This window comes from Schistocerca cancellata, chromosome 1 (assembly GCF_023864275.1).
Source record: "Schistocerca cancellata isolate TAMUIC-IGC-003103 chromosome 1, iqSchCanc2.1, whole genome shotgun sequence".
In the NCBI taxonomy this organism is placed as follows: Eukaryota; Metazoa; Arthropoda; class Insecta; order Orthoptera; family Acrididae; genus Schistocerca; species Schistocerca cancellata.
In genome coordinates, this window is record NC_064626.1 from 788712748 (window position 1) to 788732438 (window position 19691).

The 19691-nt window shown below is 42.5% G+C and overlaps 1 protein-coding gene across 1 annotated transcript in view; it reads left to right on the top strand.

Annotated features, from left to right (window-relative positions):
* The window catches only part of LOC126187536 (phenylalanine--tRNA ligase beta subunit), a 107198-nt gene extending 88906 nt beyond the window's left edge, over positions 1-18292 (top strand). The window contains exons 10-12 of the mRNA XM_049928681.1: positions 11492-11702; positions 17676-17837; positions 18013-18292. Coding sequence (XP_049784638.1) covers positions 11492-11702; positions 17676-17837; positions 18013-18164 — 525 coding nt within the window. The 3' untranslated portion in view covers positions 18165-18292. The remainder of the gene's footprint in view (positions 1-11491; positions 11703-17675; positions 17838-18012) is intronic.
* Positions 18293-19691: the final 1399 nt, after the last annotated feature.

The following is a 19691-nucleotide window of genomic DNA, read 5'->3' on the forward strand; positions in this document are numbered from 1 at the left end:
ATAAAATGTTGTAACTGTCAGTTTTCTAGTTATTGTTGTTTTACGTAAAAATGTAAGAAAATGACTACAGTTTCAGTAAATACAGATGAGAGAAGTAAATTCTAATTCTAGAATGAAATACACATCTATATGGGTGTACGTTGGAGGAAGAGTGGTTCTTCCATTTATGATACTTCCTTTGAAACAATATTCTCCACTATTTGTCTGAAGATTACTGTTTGTGATAGGCTAAATGGTTACCTCTTTAACTTGTGCTTTGTCATCTGCAGAATTTATTGCTTCCCATGAAATTGCAGTTGACGTGTGGTTTGTCCATTTCTATTGTTCAAATTCCTTTGTTAGCCAGAGGATGTCAAATAAGAGCTGAGAAGTTACCCCAAAGCAGATGGGTTCATCAGACTCTTTAGTTGTTTTTCTGGTGTAGTTGTACCTGCTTTATGTGGTCTCTTACCTGTTTTAAGAGGCAAGTAAACAGTACAGCACCAATGTTGGCCAGCAGATGTCACAGCTTGAGTTAGTCTTGTACAACTCTGAAGGAAATGAAGTGCAGTCTGTATTGAGGTATGCGATGAAGTGAAAATATCTTGAAATACGTGAAAGTGGTCCTGTAAATATTCTACGTCTGTACGAAGAAGACACAGAAACTTCCTTTCAAATGAAATATGAGACCATATTGAAAGGTACATTACATGGTAATTGAAAAGGAAAACACTCACTGGTGGTTTCTATACCTGAATGTATATCATCAAAACTTCCATCTGAAGTTGGTTGTAAGTTGGCCTTTAGGTTTGGTTCCTTTTTTCCCTCTAAAGACATCTTTTTGAATGTCTGTTATGCTCTTAATTATACTAAATCACATTCATTTATCACACAGAATAATATACTGTTTTGGTCTTGTCATTGGTCTGAAGATTGATTTGATGACCTCTGTCCTGAGCAAGCCCCTTCATCTCTACTTGACTAATACACCCTAGGTTTACTTAAACCAGCTTACTTCATTTGATCTTAATAAGTATTCCTGTACAAATTTATGCTCACCTCTCCTACTTGCATCTATTGCTTCTCTGATGAGTCTTATATACCTGAGGATATGTTCTACCAAGTGATCCCTTCTGTTTGTCAACTTGCACCATAAATTTATTTTTCTACTGGTCTATGTTTACAATCCTCAGCATTCTTCTGTAGCACCACATTTCAGAAGCTTCAGTTTTTTTTCATATCTGTACTGTTTATCCTTCACACTTCACTTCCATAAAGGGTACACTACAGACAAGTATTTTCAGAAACGACTTCCTAATACTTTAATTCCTATTTGGTCTTAACATATTTTTCTTTTTCAGAAAATCTTTTCATGCTGTTGCAGCTCTAAATTTTGTATTGGGTTTTTCTTCTGTCATCTTTAGTTATTTTGATTCCCCAAATAGGGAAAGTCATCTGTAATATGCAAAGCCAAAAGAAGAACGCATCATGAAGGAGCTAAACAAATTGGTGACAGACTTATATTCATACGGGTATCAATGGGAAATACAAGACTGTAAATGTTGGTGGCTGATGGGTGAATGTGTGATGCTGCAACACAATTTTACCACACAACTGGCTAGGATAGTAAACGGGGCATGTTGATACCAGGGCATAACATCTTTGCGAATTTCATGCTGTATACTCAGTTAGGCAGTAAGTGTGCCTCGTAGATAGCCGCTTGAACAATATATGCAGATGTCAGCATTTGTGAGAGGATGTATAGTTAGACTTAAAGGAGCCAATTGGAGTAGTCGGTGAACCACTCTATATTTGAATAGGAGTGATGCCACTAATCAACATTGTTGGCGGGAGTGGACGAACCTCAGAAGGAAGCAGTCAACCTAGACACAACAGAACATGAGAACTGAGCGACTGTCAGACAGGCACTCAGAGTTCTGGATTCATCTTTATCATCAATGCAACATGCAAATGGTGCTTCAGTGACTACAAGGACCATTAATAGGCAGCTCACAGAAAGGGGACTAATGTCATGGTGCCCCTTGCCCAGACTACCATTGACCTCTGTACACCAGTAAGTCCATTTGAAGTGCTGTCTGGCACATTCGGCCGGGAATCTCATTGACAAGGGTAGAATTGTCTTCAGTGATGAGTCCCAATTTGAACTGAGCCCTGATGACCAGCAAAGATGTGTTTGGAGATGCCCTGGACAGTGGTGGGATACCAACCTGACTGTCACCTGCTGTATGGTGTGACAGCCAGGTATGATGATCTGAGGTCCCATTTCATGTAGCAAGATCACTTTGGCCATCATTTGCAGCAGCCTTAAGTATAGTGGTATGTTGTGGATATTGCCCGTCATGGAAAGCCATCCTGAGCTTACATTTCAGCAAGATAATGCCTGCCTGCATACAGCAAAAGTTTCTACTGCTTGTCTTCATGCTTGCCAAACCCTATCTTGGTCATCAGGGTTGCTGGATTTTGCCCCAATTGAGAATGTTTGGAGCATTATGGGCCGATCCCTCCGACCAGCTCCTGATTTTGATAATATAATGCACCAGTTGGACTAAATTTGGCATGGTTCTCCTCAGAAGGACATCCAACCACTCTGTCAGTCAGTGCCAAGCCAAATAGCTACTTGCATAGGGGTGAGAGGTGCACTGATATGTTTATGACTTGCTCAATTTGTGAAGCACTTTCTCTTGAATAAATTATCCAATTTATCTGAATTTATAATCATTTGTTTTCCTGTGCATGTACATCACTTCTGTTGATTCCATTTGGATAATTCCTTTGTGGTGCATACCCCCCACCCCCGCCTTAGAGTGTTTTTTAGTATCTCGTTTCTTAATTAAATTCCCTTAGCATCACCTGATTTAATTTGACTATACTCCATTACCTAGTTTGTTGATTTTCATCTGTAACGTCTTCTAAAGGCATTATCCATTCCATTCGACTGAGCTCCAATTCTCATGCTGACTATGGCAGAATTATGACGCCATTGGCAAATGTCAGAGTTTTCATTTTTTTCTTCCTGAAATTCAATTCCCTTTTGAGAATTCTTTTCTTTAGTGCTTGTTCAAAGCACAGATTAAATAATTTAGGGAAGAAGATACAACACTGTTTTACTGCCTTCTCAACTGCTGATTTCTTTTCATATTCTTCAACTCCCATTAATTCAATCTGCTTTTTGTACAATTTGTAGCTGACCTTTTGCTCACTTCATTTTATTCCTGCTACCTTCAGGATTACAAAGTGTATATTCCAGTCAACATTGTGACAAACTGTCTCTAGATTTAGAAATGCTGTAATGATGGTTATTCTTCATTCAGTCTATCCTCGAAGATAAGTTGTTGTACCAATTTTGCTCTGTGTGTTCGTACATTTCTCCAGAACTTTTTGTTATTTGTTACTGGATTAATTTGGGGAAGATGATGTTATAGAAAATAAGTTTATGTATTATTATCAAGAGTGCTGAATGCAAACACTGCAATTCTGCTTACATTTTCCATACACTGGTTTCTTGCAGTTGTCATAAATGTCAATCATCTTGTTCCAGCATTTTAAAACCCTGCACTGCTCTCTACATTTCTTACTCACCTGTTCATCTTCATTATTTTGATTACAAGAAGTACTTTTTGGCATGTATTTTTCATGTATTTATTCCTTAATGCTTCACTGAGACTCGGTGGAAACTGCTTGTAGCTGAAAACTTTCATGTACTGCAGCAAAGTCCAAAAATTTGTAAAACACATGTACTGCCCACCTCTGTAAATGTGCATTCTCAAAATATTATCTAACCATCTGGATCATTATATCTGCTCCTTGTTTCATTTTATTGTAAAATTCCACAATTTCTGGAAGATGTTTTAAATCTTACCCCATTTCTTCAGTTGAATTAATTGTACTGATAATAAGAATATTTTTATTTTTCTTGCCCTGGTATATGGACATGGTTGTATCTGTGTGGTCTATCACAACAGTTTCGTATAGTGGTTTTTACTCATGTTGATATTTCTCTTCTTGAAGGGTCTGTTGTTCCCACTAGGCTTGTACACTTACCATTCAATCTTTTGGCCAGGAGCAAAGATGTGAGAAAAATATGTGTTGTCACATTTTTTCTTCATCTAAGAAATGGTGCCATAAGCTTCATGATAACATATTCAGAAAGGACAGGTATACACTCGCACACACACACACACACACACACACACACACACACACATACACACACATATCCGTCCGCACATATACAGACACAAGCATATATATATATATATATACAGGGCTATTACAAATGATTGAAGCGATTTCATAAATTCACTGTAGCTCCATTCATTGACATATGGTCACGACACACTACAGATATGTAGAAAAACTCATAAAGTTTTGTTCGGCTGAAGCCGCACTTCAGGTTTCTGCCACCAGAGCGCTCGAGAGTGCAGTGAGACAAAATGGTGACAGGAGCCGAGAAAGCGTATGTCGTGCTTGAAATGCACTCACATCAGTCAGTCATAACAGTGCAACGACACTTCAGGACGAAGTTCAACAAAGATCCACCAACTGCTAACTCCATTCGTCAATGGTATGCGCAGTTTAAAGCTTCTGGATGCCTCTGTAAGGGGAAATCAACGGGTCGGCCTGCAGTGAGCGAAGAAACGGTTGAACGCGTGCGGGCAAGTTTCACGCGTAGCCCGCAGAAGTCTACGAATAAAGCAAGCCGGGAGCTAAACGTACCACAGCAGACGGTTTGGAAAATCTTACGGAAAAGGCTAAAGCAGAAGCCTTACCGTTTACAATTGCTACAAGCCCTAACACCCGATGACAAAGTCAAACGCTTTGAATTTTCGGTGTGGCTGCAACAGCTCATGGAAGAGGATGTGTTCAGTGCGAAACTTGTTTTCAGTGATAAAGCAACATTTTTTCTTAATGGTGAAGTGAACAGACACAATGTGCGAATCTGGGCGGTAGAGAATCCTCACGGTTTAAAGTTTACGGCCCCTTTTTCTTCTGCGAAAAAAACGTTACAGGACACGTGTATCTGGACATGCTGGAAAATTGGCTCATGCCACAACTGGAGACCGACAGCACCGACTTCATCTTTCAATAGGATGGTGCTCCACCGCACTTCCATCATGATGTTCGGCATTTCTTAAACAGGAGATTGGAAAACCGATGGATCGGTCGTGGTGGAGATCATGATCAGCAATTCATGTCATGGCCTCCACACTCTCCCGACTTAACCCCATGTGATTTCTTTCTGTGGGGTTATGTGAAAGATTCAGTGTTTAAACCTCCTCTACCAAGAAACGTGCCAGAACTGCGAGCTCGCATCAACGATGCTTTCGAACTCATTGATGGGGACATGCAGCGCCGAGTGTGGGAGGAACTTGATTATCGGCTTGATGTCTGCCGAATCACTGAAGGGGCACATATCGAACATTTGTGAATGCCTAAAAAAACTTTTTGAGTTTTTGTATGTGTGTGCAAAGCATTGTGAAAATATCTCAAATAATAAAGTTATTGTAGAGCTGTGAAATCGCTTCAATCATTTGTAATGACCCTGTATATATCTAAAAACAAAGATGATGTGACTTACCAAAAGAAAGCGCTGGCAGGTTGATAGACACACAAACAAACACAAACATACACACAAAATTCAAGCTTTCACAACCAACGGTTGCTTCATCATGAAAGAGGGAAGGAGAGGGAAAGACGAAAGGATGTGGGTTTTAAGGGAGAGGTTAAGGAGTCATTCCAATCCCGGGAGCGGAAAGAAATGTCTGCTTGTGTCTGTATATGTGCGGATGGATATGTGTGCGTGTGTGTACAAGTGTATACCTGTCCTTTTTTCCCTCTAAGGTAAGTCTTTCCGCTCCCGGGATTGGAATGACTCCTTACCCTCTCCCTTAAAACCGACATCCTTTCGTCTTTCCCTCTCCTTCCCTCTTTCCTGATGAGGCAACCGTTGGTTGCGAAAGCTTGAATTTTGTGTGTGTGTCTATCAACATGCCAACACTTTCGTTTGGTAAATTATATATATATATATAATTTTATTTAAATTATTATAATTTATTTATAATAATTTATAATAATAATATAATAATAATATTTATAATAATTTATAATATTTAAAGACCAATTTAAATATGTCTGCTTGTGTCTGTATATGTGTGGATGGATATGTGTGTGTGTACGAGTGTATACCCGTCCTTTTTTCCCCCTAAGGTAAGTATTTCCGCTCCCGGGACTGGAATGACTCCTTACCCTCTCCCTTAAAACCCACATCCTTTCGTCTTTCCCTCTCCTTCCCTCTTTCCTGATGAGGCAACAGTTTGTTGCGAAAGCTTGAATTTTGTGTGTATGTTTGTGTTCGTTTGTGTGTCTGTCGACCTGCCAGCACTTTCATTTGGTAAGTCACATCATCTTTGTTTTTATATATATATATATATATACACTCCTGGAAATTGAAATAAGAACACCGTGAATTCATTGTCCCAGGAAGGGGAAACTTTATTGACACATTCCTGGGGTCAGATACATCACATGATCACACTGACAGAACCACAGGCACATAGACACAGGCAACAGAGCATGCACAATGTCGGCACTAGTACAGTGTATATCCACCTTTCGCAGCAATGCAGGCTGCTATTCTCCCATGGAGACGATCGTACAGATGCTGGATGTAGTCCTGTGGAACGGCTTACCATGCCATTTCCACCTGGCGCCTCAGTTGGACCAGCGTTCGTGCTGGACGTGCAGACCGCGTGAGACGACGCTTCATCCAGTCCCAAACATGCTCAATGGGGGACAGATCCGGAGATCTTGCTGGCCAGGGTAGTTGACTTACACCTTCTAGAGCACGTTGGGTGGCACGGGATACATGCGGACGTGCATTGTCCTGTTGGAACAGCAAGTTCCCTTGCCGGTCTAGGAATGGTACAACGATGGGTTCGATGACGGTTTGGATGTACCGTGCACTATTCAGTGTCCCCTCGACGATCACCAGTGGTGTACGGCCAGTGTAGGAGATCGCTCCCCACACCATGATGCCGGGTGTTGGCCCTGTGTGCCTCGTTCGTATGCAGTCCTGATTGTGGCGCTCACCTGCACGGCGCCAAACACGCATACGACCATCATTGGCACCAAGGCAGAAGCGACTCTCATCGCTGAAGACGACACGTCTCCATTCGTCCCTCCATTCACGCCTGTCGCGACACCACTGGAGGCGGGCTGCACGATGTTGGGGCGTGAGCGGAAGGCGGCCTAACGGTGTGCGGGACCGTAGCCCAGATTCATGGAGACGGTTGCGAATGGTCCTCGCCGATACCCCAGGAGCAACAGTGTCCCTAATTTGCTGGGAAGTGGCGGTGCGGTCCCCTACGGCACTGCGTAGGATCCTACGGTCTTGGCGTGCATCCGTGCGTCGCTGCGGTCCGGTCCCAGGTCGACGGGCACGTGCACCTTCCGCCGACCACTGGCGACAACATCGATGTACTGTGGAGACCTCACGCCCCACGTGTTGAGCAATTCGGCGGTACGTCCACCCGGCCTCCCGCATGCCCACTATACGCCCTCGCTCAAAGTCCGTCAACTGCACATACGGTTCACGTCCACGCTGTCGCGGCATGCTACCAGTGTTAAAGACTGCGATGGAGCTCCGTATGCCATGGCAAACTGGCTGACACTGACGGCAGCGGTGCACAAATGCTGCGCAGCTAGCGCCGTTCGACGGCCAACACCGCGGTTCCTGGTGTGTCCGCTGTGCCGTGCGTGTGATCATTGCTTGTACAGCCCTCTCGCAGTGTCCGGAGCAAGTATAGTGGGTCTGACACACCGGTGTCAATGTGTTCTTTTTTCCATTTCCAGGAGTGTATATATATATATAACTAAGAATTCTTGTATTGTCTTTTAAGCATTCTTGTATTATCTTCCAAACCTGTTACGACCTGTTCTCCCACCTTATTAGCTGAACATGATGACTTGCTTCCCACTCATCAACTGAACGTGGTCGTGGTATGTCTCTTTTAGACACTCATTAAACTGTGATACAGCCTATGTCAGTAAATACACACACACACACACACACACACACACACACACACACACACACACACACACACACACACACACACACACACACACAAGCAAGAATGCCTCATTTCCAGCATCTCGGGCCAGAATGCAACATCGTGTGGTATGCAAGCAGCAGCCTTGAGAGGGGTGGGGAAGTGATAGGGTTAGTAGTGTGCAGGTGGGAAGAAAGACAAATGCTGTCTGGTGGAGTGTACAGAGACTAGACGCCAACAGGTGCCATGTCAAGAGGTTGTGGGCAGGGATGTGGGGAAAACAGGAACAAAAAATGAGGAGCGGGGAAAGATGGGCGGATACATTGGCAAAAAATGAGGAGCGGGGAAAGATGGGCGGATACATTGGCAGAGTGCTAAAGTAAACAGGGTGGGAGACAAGAATGGGGAGTAGATGATAGGACATAATGGGTGGAAACTGTTGGGTGGTGGGTGCTGGGACTGTATTGTACCGTAGATGGAGGCTAGGATAATTACGGGAGCTTGAGAATGTGTTGTAGGGATAACTCCCATCTGTGCAGTTCAGAAAAGCTGGTCACTGGGGGGTAAGATCCAGATGGTCTGGATAGTGAAGCAGCCATTAAAATCAAGTGTGTTATGTTCAGCTGCATGTTGTGCCATAGAGTAGTCTACTTCACTCTTGACCACAGTTTGATGCTGGCGGTTCATGCTAGTGGACAGCTAGTTGGTAATCATACCAATATAAAAATCTGTACAAGGACTTCAGCAGAGCTGGTAAATGACATGGCTGCTTTCACAGGTGGCCCGGCCCCTGATACGGTACGATAAACCTGTGACAGGACTGGAATGGGAAGTGCTGGGGGTGTCGATTGGGCAGGATTTACACCTGGGTCTCCCACAGGGATATGACGTTTTTAGCAGTGTGTTGGGAATGGGAGTAACATAGGGATGGACTAGGATGTTGTGGAGGTTGGGTGGGTGAAGGAACATCACTTTAGGAGGGGTGGGAAGTATCTTGGGTAATACACCCCTCATTCAGGGCATGATGATAGGTAATCAAAGCCCTGGCAAAGGATGTGGTTCAGTTGTGCCAGTCCCGGTGACACTCGCTTGTGGCTGGCTTTTGGGGGTGGTGGGAGGTTTGCGTTTTGTGAGGGGAAATGGCACAGGATAGCTGTTTGCAGGCTAGGTCTGGGGGATAATGCCTGTCTGTGAAGGCATCGGTGATACTGAGCAAGGGAGTTTTTGTCACTGCAGATATGCCATCCATGGGTAGCCAGGCTAAATGGGAGGGATATTTTGGTGTGAAAGGGATGACAGCTGTCAAAATGCAGATGCTGTTGGTGGGTTTAATGTGGACAGAGATGCAGATGGAGCCATCAGAGAGGAGGTGGTCAACATTTAGGAAGGTGGCACACTGGGTTGAGGAGGACCATCTGAAGCAGATGGGAGAGATGGTGTTAAGGTTGTGAAGGAACAAAGATAGGGTGTCTGGGTCCTGGGTCCAGATCATGAAGAGATCATCAATGAACCTGAACCAGACTAGGGGTTTGGTGTTTTGGGGGGCTAAGAAGGTTTCCTCTAGGTGGCCCATAAAAAGTTGGCTTAGGAGGGTGCCGTGTGTGTGCCCATGGCTGTGCCACAGATTTATTTATATATCTTCCCTTCAAGTAGAAGTAGTTGTTGGTTAGGAAGAAGTTAGTAACTAACAACTTAACCAGATCCTTTGCCAGGGCTTTGATTACCTATCGTCGTGCTCTTAAATGAGGGACATCCTATCTGTGGTACTTCCCACCCCTCCTAAAGTGATGTTCGTTCGCCACCCAACATCCACAACATCCTAGTCCATCTCTGTGCTACTCCCAATCCCAACCCACTGCCACGAAGGTCGTATCCCTGTGGAAGACCCAGGTGCAAAACCTGCCCAATCCAACCACCCAACACTATTCCAGTTCTTTCACAGTTTTATCTTACGCCATCAGGGGCTGAGGCACCTGTGAAAGCAGCCATGTCATTTACCAGCTCTGCTGTAATCATTGCAAAGCATTTTATATTGGTATGATTACCAACCAGCTGTCCACCAGCATGAATGGCCACCGCCAAATTGTGACGAACAGCAAAGTAGACCACCTTGTGGCCCAACATGCAGCTCAGCATAGCACTCTTGATTTCAATGGCTGCTTCACAACCTGAGCCATCTGGATCCTACCCTCCACGAGCAGCTTTTCTGAACTGCACAGATAGGAGTTATCCTTACAACACATTCTCCATTCCTGTAATTATCGTGGCCTCTACCTACAATAGCGTACTGTCCCCACACCCTCCACCCAACAGTTTACACTCCCTATGTCCTATCATCTCCTTCCCATTCTTGTCTCCCACCCTGTTTACTTGCAGCCTTCTGCCAGTGAATCTGCCCATCTTTCCCCACGCCTCTCACTTTTTGTTCTCTTCTTCCCCCCACCTCCCTGCCACACTACATCCTGACGCTGCACCTTTTGGAGTCTAGTCTCTGCACACTCCACCAAACGATGTTCACCTTTCTCCCCAACTGTACACTACTATCCCTTCCCCACCCTCTCCAGATTGCTGCTTCCATCCCACATGATGTTGCATTCTGGCCCGGGATGCTGGAAACGGCCGACCCATGATATGAACTTCCACAGATTAATATTCTTCCTTTAGATGTGTATTTGCACAAGAAATTGTCATTTTCCAGTTTCTGTGTTTTACCGTTATTTTTGCTGGGTGTCAGTTACTTTTATCAGAACAAATTACTATAATACAAAACATTCTCTAGTGGTTTATTGCTTGAGTTGCATTGTAAATGTAGCTGAGAAACTGGATTTGATATTACCTGTTGTTTTAATATGGAGAAATATTTCTGAGAATAAAGTTCCCTCCTCGTGGGACATTACATATAAATATGGAAGTCGCTCATTAATTTATGTAATTTACATCACTAAATCTCATCATTCACAAGTTTTCAGAATTTTTTTTTTTTTTTTTTTCCCCAATTCAGTTTCAGGCAATGTTTGAAACTAAAGTACATAAACATCATGTCAACCAATGACTACATGATCCGCCTACATCCTCAAACCAAATTTCCAAATGTTACTATTTGGAAGAACAAAGGTTCAAACCCACATAAGGCCATCCTGATTTAGGTTTTCTGTGATTTCCCTAAGTCGCTTCAAGCAGATGTTGAGATGGTTCCTTCGAAAGGGCACGGCTGACTTCTTTCTGTAATTCACTGACCTCACTGTTTGGTAGCCACTCCCAAATCAATCAGCCAACCAATCCAAATGTTGCTGTACCTGTATGGTTTTGTAGGAATCAGTTGTACTGTATAATACACAATTTTCTGTAAACTTAACCTACGGTTTACCAGTTCAGTTAATATACAACAAAAATCTCTTCTTTCAGTTTCATTGTAACTATCATTAATTATTTTCTTCTAGTGTGCTCGAGATGATGTATCATCAAAACTTGGACTAGATTTGAAGAATGTTCGAGCAGTACACATTTCAAATCCGAAGACCTTGGAGTTCCAAGTGGCCAGAACCACCCTCATTTCTGGATTGCTGAAGACACTTGCTGCAAATAAAAAAATGCCTCTCCCTATGAAGCTGTTTGAGGTGTCTGACGTAGTGCTGAAAGATGAAACCTCTGGTACACTTTTGAATTCTAGTATAATTTTCTAATGTGCATGAGGCTGAATGATATCTCTGACATAGTAGTTATGTTTCTAATTTATGTTTTATAATTTATCTAAGTGTTGTATAAGAGGCATTCAAATGAAACCCTGTCACTAGTGTAAAGTAATGGTAACGATTTTATTAACTCAAAAATGTAGTTATACACAGTACATATACTCAAAAATAATTGCCAAAACTGTTGGCACATTTATCCCATTGCGACACTAGCTGGTCGATTCCATTCTTGAAGAAGCTAGTAGACTGCTTTCAGATCCAACCTGGACCCAGTCACACACTTCATCGTCCGTTGTGAATCGATGTCCTCGAATAGCTTGTGTTAGAGGTCCAAACACATGAAAGTCACACGGTGAAAGGTTGGGACTGTACGATGGATATTCCAGCATTTCCCAACGAAACTGCTGCAATGTCATCTTCACCGCATTGGCCGTATGTGGGCGGGCATTATCATGCAGGAGGATAATGCCATTGGACAACATGCCTTGGTTTTTCGACTTGATGTCTTGTCTAAGGATCTGTAAAGTGGCTTGATAATGCTGGGCATTGATGGTGGTTCCCCGTTCCAGGAAGCTGACAAGCAGTGGGCCCTTATGGTCAGAAAAGGAGGACATCATGACCTTATCAGAACTGGTGTGCATGGCCTTTGATTTCTTTGGAGGTGGTGAAGTTGCTCTGACGCTTGATTTCCTGTTCAAAATTGTAACACCATCTTTCGTCACCTGTGACAATGTGCGACAGAATGTCACATTCCTTCTCATGAGAACTTTGCAGATGACTCAAAGACAACACCATTCAAGTATTGCGCTGTTTGGCGGTCAGTTGGTGGGGAACCCACTGCGCACAGATTTTTTGAAAGTTCAAGTGTTGATGCATTATGGTGTGGGTGGTGCCTGTGCTAGTACCCAGTAACCAATGGACCCCATCCACAGTGATGCTGTGGTTGTCCAAGACTAAAGCATTCACTTCCACGACCATTTACACTGTGATGATACGACGAGCCTGTCCACGACGAGCTTCATCTTCCAGTGACTTGCACCCCTCATGGAATCATTTGCGCCATTCCACAACACTTGAATGACTCAGACTGTACTCACGGTACACAGCCTTCATCTGTCGATACATTTCACGGCCTCCAACTCCCTCCACTGCCAAAAATTGAATCACACCTCATTGTTCCTGCTTACGCACCTGCATGTTCAGTAGTGGACGATAACTTGTGTGACCACCTTCTCTTCAGCATGAAACCACACTGGTACTATGCAACATCAAACAGTGCGCACACATCAGTCTCTCTGCCAATAGATGGCGCCACCATACCCACAGTGACGTGGTGCTATCTTTCTTGTAAGGCAAAGGTAGATGCACTGACCAGGTTTCCTTTGAGCATTTACTATTGTAATGATTTCACTGAATCCTTATGAGCATTGAGGAAACACTTCACACAAGTAAAGAACTGGGCATTCTCTACCTTTATGCATGTGAAGCTTACTACATCGAGATAAGGAAAACATACTCCATAGTTTTTTGTTAATCTGTTTCTAAATGAAACTGTGGTGTATTTTCTGATGTTGTGAGATATACACTACTGGCCATTAAAATTGCTGCACGACGAAGATGACGTGCTATAGACGCGAAATTAAACCGACAGGAAGAAGATTCTGTGATATGCAAATGATTAGCTTTTTAGAGCATTCACACAAGGTTGGCGCTGGTGGCGACACCTACGCCATGCTGACATGAGGAAAGTTTCCAACCAATTTCTCATACACAAACAGCAGTTGACCGGTGTTGCCTGGTGAAATGTTGTTGTGATGCCTCGTGTAAGGAGGAGAAATGCATACCATCACGTTTCCAACTTTGATAAAGGTCGGATTGTAGCCTATCGCGATTGCGGTTTACTGTATCGTGACATTACTGCTCGCGTTGGTCGAGATCCAATGACTGTTAACAGAATATGGAATTGGTAGGTTCAGGAGGGCAATACAGAATGCCATGCTGGATCCCAATGGCCTCGTATCACTAGCAGTCGAGATGACAGGCATCTTATCCGCATGGCTGTAACAGATCATGCAGCCATGTCTCGATCCCTGAGTCAACAGATGGGGACATTTGCAAGACAACAACCATCTGCACAAACAGTTCGATGACGTTTGCAGCAGCATGGACTATCAGCTCGGAGACCATGGCTGCGGTTACCCACGACGCTGCATCACAGACAGGAGTGCGTGCGATGTTGTACTCAACGACAAACCTGGGTGCACGAATGTCAAAACGTCATTTTTTCGGATGAATCCATATACTGTTTACAGCATCATGATGGTCGCATCCGTGTTTGGCGGCAATGCGGTCAACGCACATTGGAAGCGTGTATTCGTAATCGACATACTGGCATATCATCCGGCGTGATGGTATGGGGTGCCATTGGTTACACATCTCCGTCACCTCTTGTTCGCTCTGACGGCACTTTGAACAGTGGATGTTACATTTCAGATGTGTTATGACCCGTGGCTCTGCCCTTCAGTCGATCCCTGCGAAACCCTACATTTTAGCAGGATAATGCATGACCGCATGTTGCAGGTCCTGTACAGGCCTTTCTGGATACAGAAAATGTTCAACTGCTGCCATGGCCAGCACATTCTCCAGATGTCTCACCATTTGAAGACGTCTGGTCAATGGTAGCCGAGCAACTGGCTCGTCACAATATGCCAGTCACTACTCTTGATGAACTGTAGTATCATGTTGAAGCTGCATGGGCAGCTGTACGTGTACACGCCATCCAAGCTCTGTTTGACTCAATGCCCAGGCGTATCAAGGCCGTTATTACAGCCAGAGGTGGTTGTTCTGGGTACTGATTTCTCAGGATCTATGCACCCAAATTGCGTGAAAATGTAATCACATGTCAGTTCTAGTATAATATATTTGCCCAATGAATACCCGTTTATCATCTGCATTTCTTTTTGGTGTAGCAGTTTTAATGGCCAGTAGTGTAACTCCCTACTAAGATGACTTGGTGGACAATGAAAACGAAATTAGGTGATGTGCCAATTCACAAAGAAAGTGCCTGCAATCACATGGCATGAAACAGTTTCATAGCATTACTTTCACACAATTATAGTCTCTTCTTGCTAAAGTAATGATAAATAAAGTGTACGCTAAAGATTGATGTGGCACTGTGAACTACCATTTGAAAGAAAGGCATCTAAAGTCAGTCTTTGCCATTATTAAGATAAATTTTTAAGGCTGCCATAAGATAAAAATGTCACTGCCATTAAAAAGACAGAAAAGTCATCAGTCCAGCAAATCTTCAATATATAATGATATTGTGAAACATATTGAGAATAAACATGAAGTTTCATTGTCTCTTGTAATTACACTGCCTCACAAAATTGTGAAGCACCCTGAATAGGAGGAAGAAATGCAATGAAACCTCACAGATTGAGAGAGTATCAGTGTTATTTCAGTGATTACAATAACGAGTCAAATTTACAAAGAACTTGGCAGTCTGAGCAGTCCACTTATCAGTATGACATTGTATCCCCTCTGGTCTGGATGCATACACTAGGTCGTTTGAAAGGATGTTATAAAGCCATTGTATTCTCTCCTGTGGCAGTCTGGTCCACAGCTGTTGTAACTGGTTCTTGATATCCTGGATATTGACACTGAGATGGTGTTAACATCTGAGCAGGTCCCACACATATTCTAGTGTGGACAGATTTGGGAATCTTCCTGGTCACAGATTACTTCTACATCATGCAGACAACAGCCTGGAACTGAAGTCATACCTGATGGCTCACCACATCATGATGCAAGGAGTAACACCGCTGTGGCCCGCATCTCGTGGTCGTGCGGTAGCGTTCTCGCTTCCCACGCCCGGGTCCGATTCCCGGCAGGGTCAGGGATTTTCTCTGCCTCGTGATGGCTGGGTGTTGTGTGCTGTCCTTAGGTTAGTTAGGTTTAAGTAGTTCTAAGTTCTAGGGGACTGATGACCATAGATGTTAAGTCCCATAGTGCTCAGAGCCACCAACACCGCTGTGTCCCTCCAAAACATTGGACAAATGGGGCCTCTCCTTATGCTGCTGCTGTACTCACAAATGATGGTCATCTGGGGTATTGCAGATCTGCAGTTCATCCCCGAACACAGTGTGATGCTGTTCACCAGCAGTTCATGCTTCCTGGCCACAGCACCACTCCAAGTGCAGCCATTTATGTTACAGTGTAAGCAGCAGCCTATGCCTGGGATGGTAATTCCATAGCCCAGCTGCTGCTAGTCTCTGACCAATATTGCAAGGCATTCATTATTTCTGTGGGATATCGTATGCAGATGTGAAGGGGTTATTGATGTGCTTGGCGCACAATACAGTGATCCTCCCTTTTTGGGTCAGATGTGATTGACTGGAAGCATAAGTATGTCGTGCAATATAACACTGGGCCATCGAGCAGGCGGTCAAAAGGAGACCCATTTCACACACTTGTCAGGTGGCAATAACGCAGTGTCACACAGGTATGCGACATCTCCATGTTCTTCACAGTGATCACTCAACATCTGATGTTCGTGGCTCTTATTTACCCTGACAGGCCTGGTAACAACACTGAGCATGAACAACACCAATCTACTCTGGAGATAAATAGAATGATTTTCATTTATACAGGCACTGTGATGAAGGCGAAAAGTAGGAGACGAGAGAAGCATAGGTGAAGTCTTCCCACAGTACTGATAATTTATGAAGCTGGATTGAGGGATGAAGTTGTGTTGATTATGATATAAAGGGCAATAATAGTAGAAGTATGAAAGATTAGCTGGAAGATAAATCGGAATTTAGTTGCTGGTCATACAAAAATAGAATTAACTTTGGAGTAGACCCGCAGTCTTCAATGTGAAACTTTTCTGTGGTACCTTTTATTGAAATGTCATCACACTGAATCCAAGATGAAATTCACTTAGCATAAAATACACATCTCAGCCTGCTAAGTAATCGCATCAGGAACATTTAAAAAAGGACAGGAAATGGGATTTAAAATTATCAGTATTCCATGTTGTCAGTTTTTGTGTGTCTTGGCCTCGCAACAGTATTTGAAGTTATGGCTAAAGAAAGAGAAACAAATTTATGCTTTAGCCTGCTCTTTAGCCCATTTCTGTCTTTTTGTGTATATCAACAAATAATAACTACAAATGGTGTGTATTTATTTCTTGACATACATAAATTTATTTGAACTACTAGTCCTGTGTTCACATAAATTTTGCCATGTAGAAAAGAATCTTGTCATAAATTACATGTTGATTTTCTACATTGTCACTCCCTCTGTTTTGCCACCTGTGTGTCTTGATTCTGTATTTTATAACACACCACACACACACACACACACACACACACACACACCATAAACCATTGTTGTGAGACACAGGTACTGAAAGGAGCATCTTGTTTGTGTATGCTATGGAACGAAATTCATCTACTGTGAACACCACTAGCACTACGAAGTTGGTTTCCACTTCATGATGTATTTGTATTGAAAACTTTGGATAGTCTTTTTAAAGTCTGCAGTTTATGGATTTGTGTTACTATAAAGGAAACTGCAAAGTAAACAGGCATTTTGTGCTAAGCTGAAATGTCTCTCTGGTGCAAGTGACTTAATTGAGTGTTTCTTCAGCATGTTCAAAATACATGATATAACTTTTTTCAGAGTTGTTAAATAATGTTATTTTGCTAAAATCTGACATGTAAGACCAAGTAATAATGTAGGTGACTTCTTTCTGATATTGATAGTGCTACTAGATGCAATTGTACAGTTTAGAGACAAAGGAAGTAACAGTTTCAAATTTTACAAGTTTATTTGGACTGTAATACATGTTTTCTGTATTATCTTTTACATTTTGATGTTTAATGTGTTGCAATAGCATTAGTTTAAAATTTACATGTCTTATTCTCAGAGGTAGGTGCTAGAAACGAAAGGCGGCTTTGTGCTGTATACTCCAATAAAAATTCAGGATTCGAAATAATTCACGGTCTTTTGGACCGGGTAATGCAGTTATTAGAAGTACCTTGGGATTTGCATAAATCTGGAGTGGGATATCATCTGAAAGCAGCTGATGGTGAGTTTGCTTTATGTTTTGTCAGTTGAATTTGTCCAGCTTGTCCCTTTTAAAATTATTTTTTACTTCGTTGTTGTTCTTTTCATCGTTTCAAATACATCATAAAAGATAAAACTAGTTTTGCATTGCTTTATTACAAAATAGTCTTGTGATTTCCAGTGTGTGTGTGTTTCAGATCCTTCATTTTTCCCAAAGAGATGTGCTCAGGTAATTGTCAATGGAAACATCATTGGAAAACTGGGCATCTTACATCCTGATGTAACAACGAAATTTGAATTGACACTACCTGTATCATGTCTAGAGATGAATGTAGAACCATTTTTATGACAGCAAAGATAGTCCAGTAAGATCACTGCAATTTTACAGTGTGATTCCTTACAGCATGTTATCTGATAAGTGATATACATTATTCTGTTATTTATATTTGGTAAATAAAAGAGTCCAGATACTTTTAACTTACGTTTCTTTATGTCCTCTGTACTGATGTGCCCTGAAACTTTATACATAAATCTGTACTTTAAGACTTTTATCTCGGATCTCTCTCAAAATAGGTTTTTGAGAGATTCATCATTCTCTTTATATACTATATCATTGTCACACTTTTCTCCATTTGTAAAGCACATTGGTATTAAAGCCTATAATTTTGTATTACCCTTTTTACATCAGTGTAGTGGAAATAAGTCCCTCTCAGTATAAGTTGGTTCTTTGTCTTTTAGGTGTATTAAGTAACTAAGAAATGTCTCAAAACTTATCAACAATATTACAAAACAATGTATCTCATTTCAATTAGATTGCTTATTGGCCCCACCAATTATTCATTTAATATACAGGGCTACTATAAAAGATTCATGTTTTCAAAGTTCTCTGTTTTCTAAATATTAGATGTACGACTATGATGCATGAACTGAACTGTAAGTTCACCGAGTTTGTATTGTGCCCAGCAGTTCGTGTTAAAAGAGTGCAATGCCTTGACAAAATGGTGACACAGCAAGAAAAGGTTTTTTGTGTGTTATGATGTATGAGATGTTCATCTGTTATAAGTTACAATACTGCTGTGTGTGTGTGTTCAGAAATAATTATGGAAAGAACAGTCATGTAAACAGAGCATTGACACTTTGGGGATACTGGTTGTCTCTGGTAACAGAAAGGTGCTGGTTGACCATGTGTGCCAGATGCAACCATGGAGAGGGCGAGGGAAAGTTTTGTACACAGTCCAGTCAAATCAGTGGTCCACAAGCCATGAACTTGAGATACAGCAGCAAATTGTGTGGACGACTGAAGTGTCCTACTGAGATGTTTACTTGGTAGTGATTGATTAGAACACTTCAAGTAACACTGTTTATTGAACATGAACTGAATCTAGTTCAGTTTGATGACAAAGTCCACACATGAAATAAAACTCAAATGTCCTACTGTGATGATGCAGGCATACAAGAGAAATGGCCTTCTGTGCCAGACATAAAGGCGGTGTCACTGGGACGAGGTCCCGAGGAAGCATTGTCTTCTGCAGTGGTTGTTGCACGACAGCGATTGGGAAATTGGTGAAGGCTCTTAGTGGAAATGTTGGTTATGTCGCAGCAGTGGCAGGCATAGCATATTCTTGCAATGTGGCTGGTAATCTCGAGGCTGAAGGTGAGCTGGCCTTCAAGGAGCTCAGTGGCAACCTAAGTACTCACGGGGAGGAACATAGGCACAGTGTCACGTGAATAGGTGACTATGAGTAGCTCCCCCATGATTGCATGTCATGTAGAGGTGCAGCCTGCATTCCCCTGGACACTGTGATGGCTGCAGAAAGCTTGGCGGTAAACAATTCAGCAAATCTTTTGGAAAACAGCTGCCTGAGGTAATGCAGGG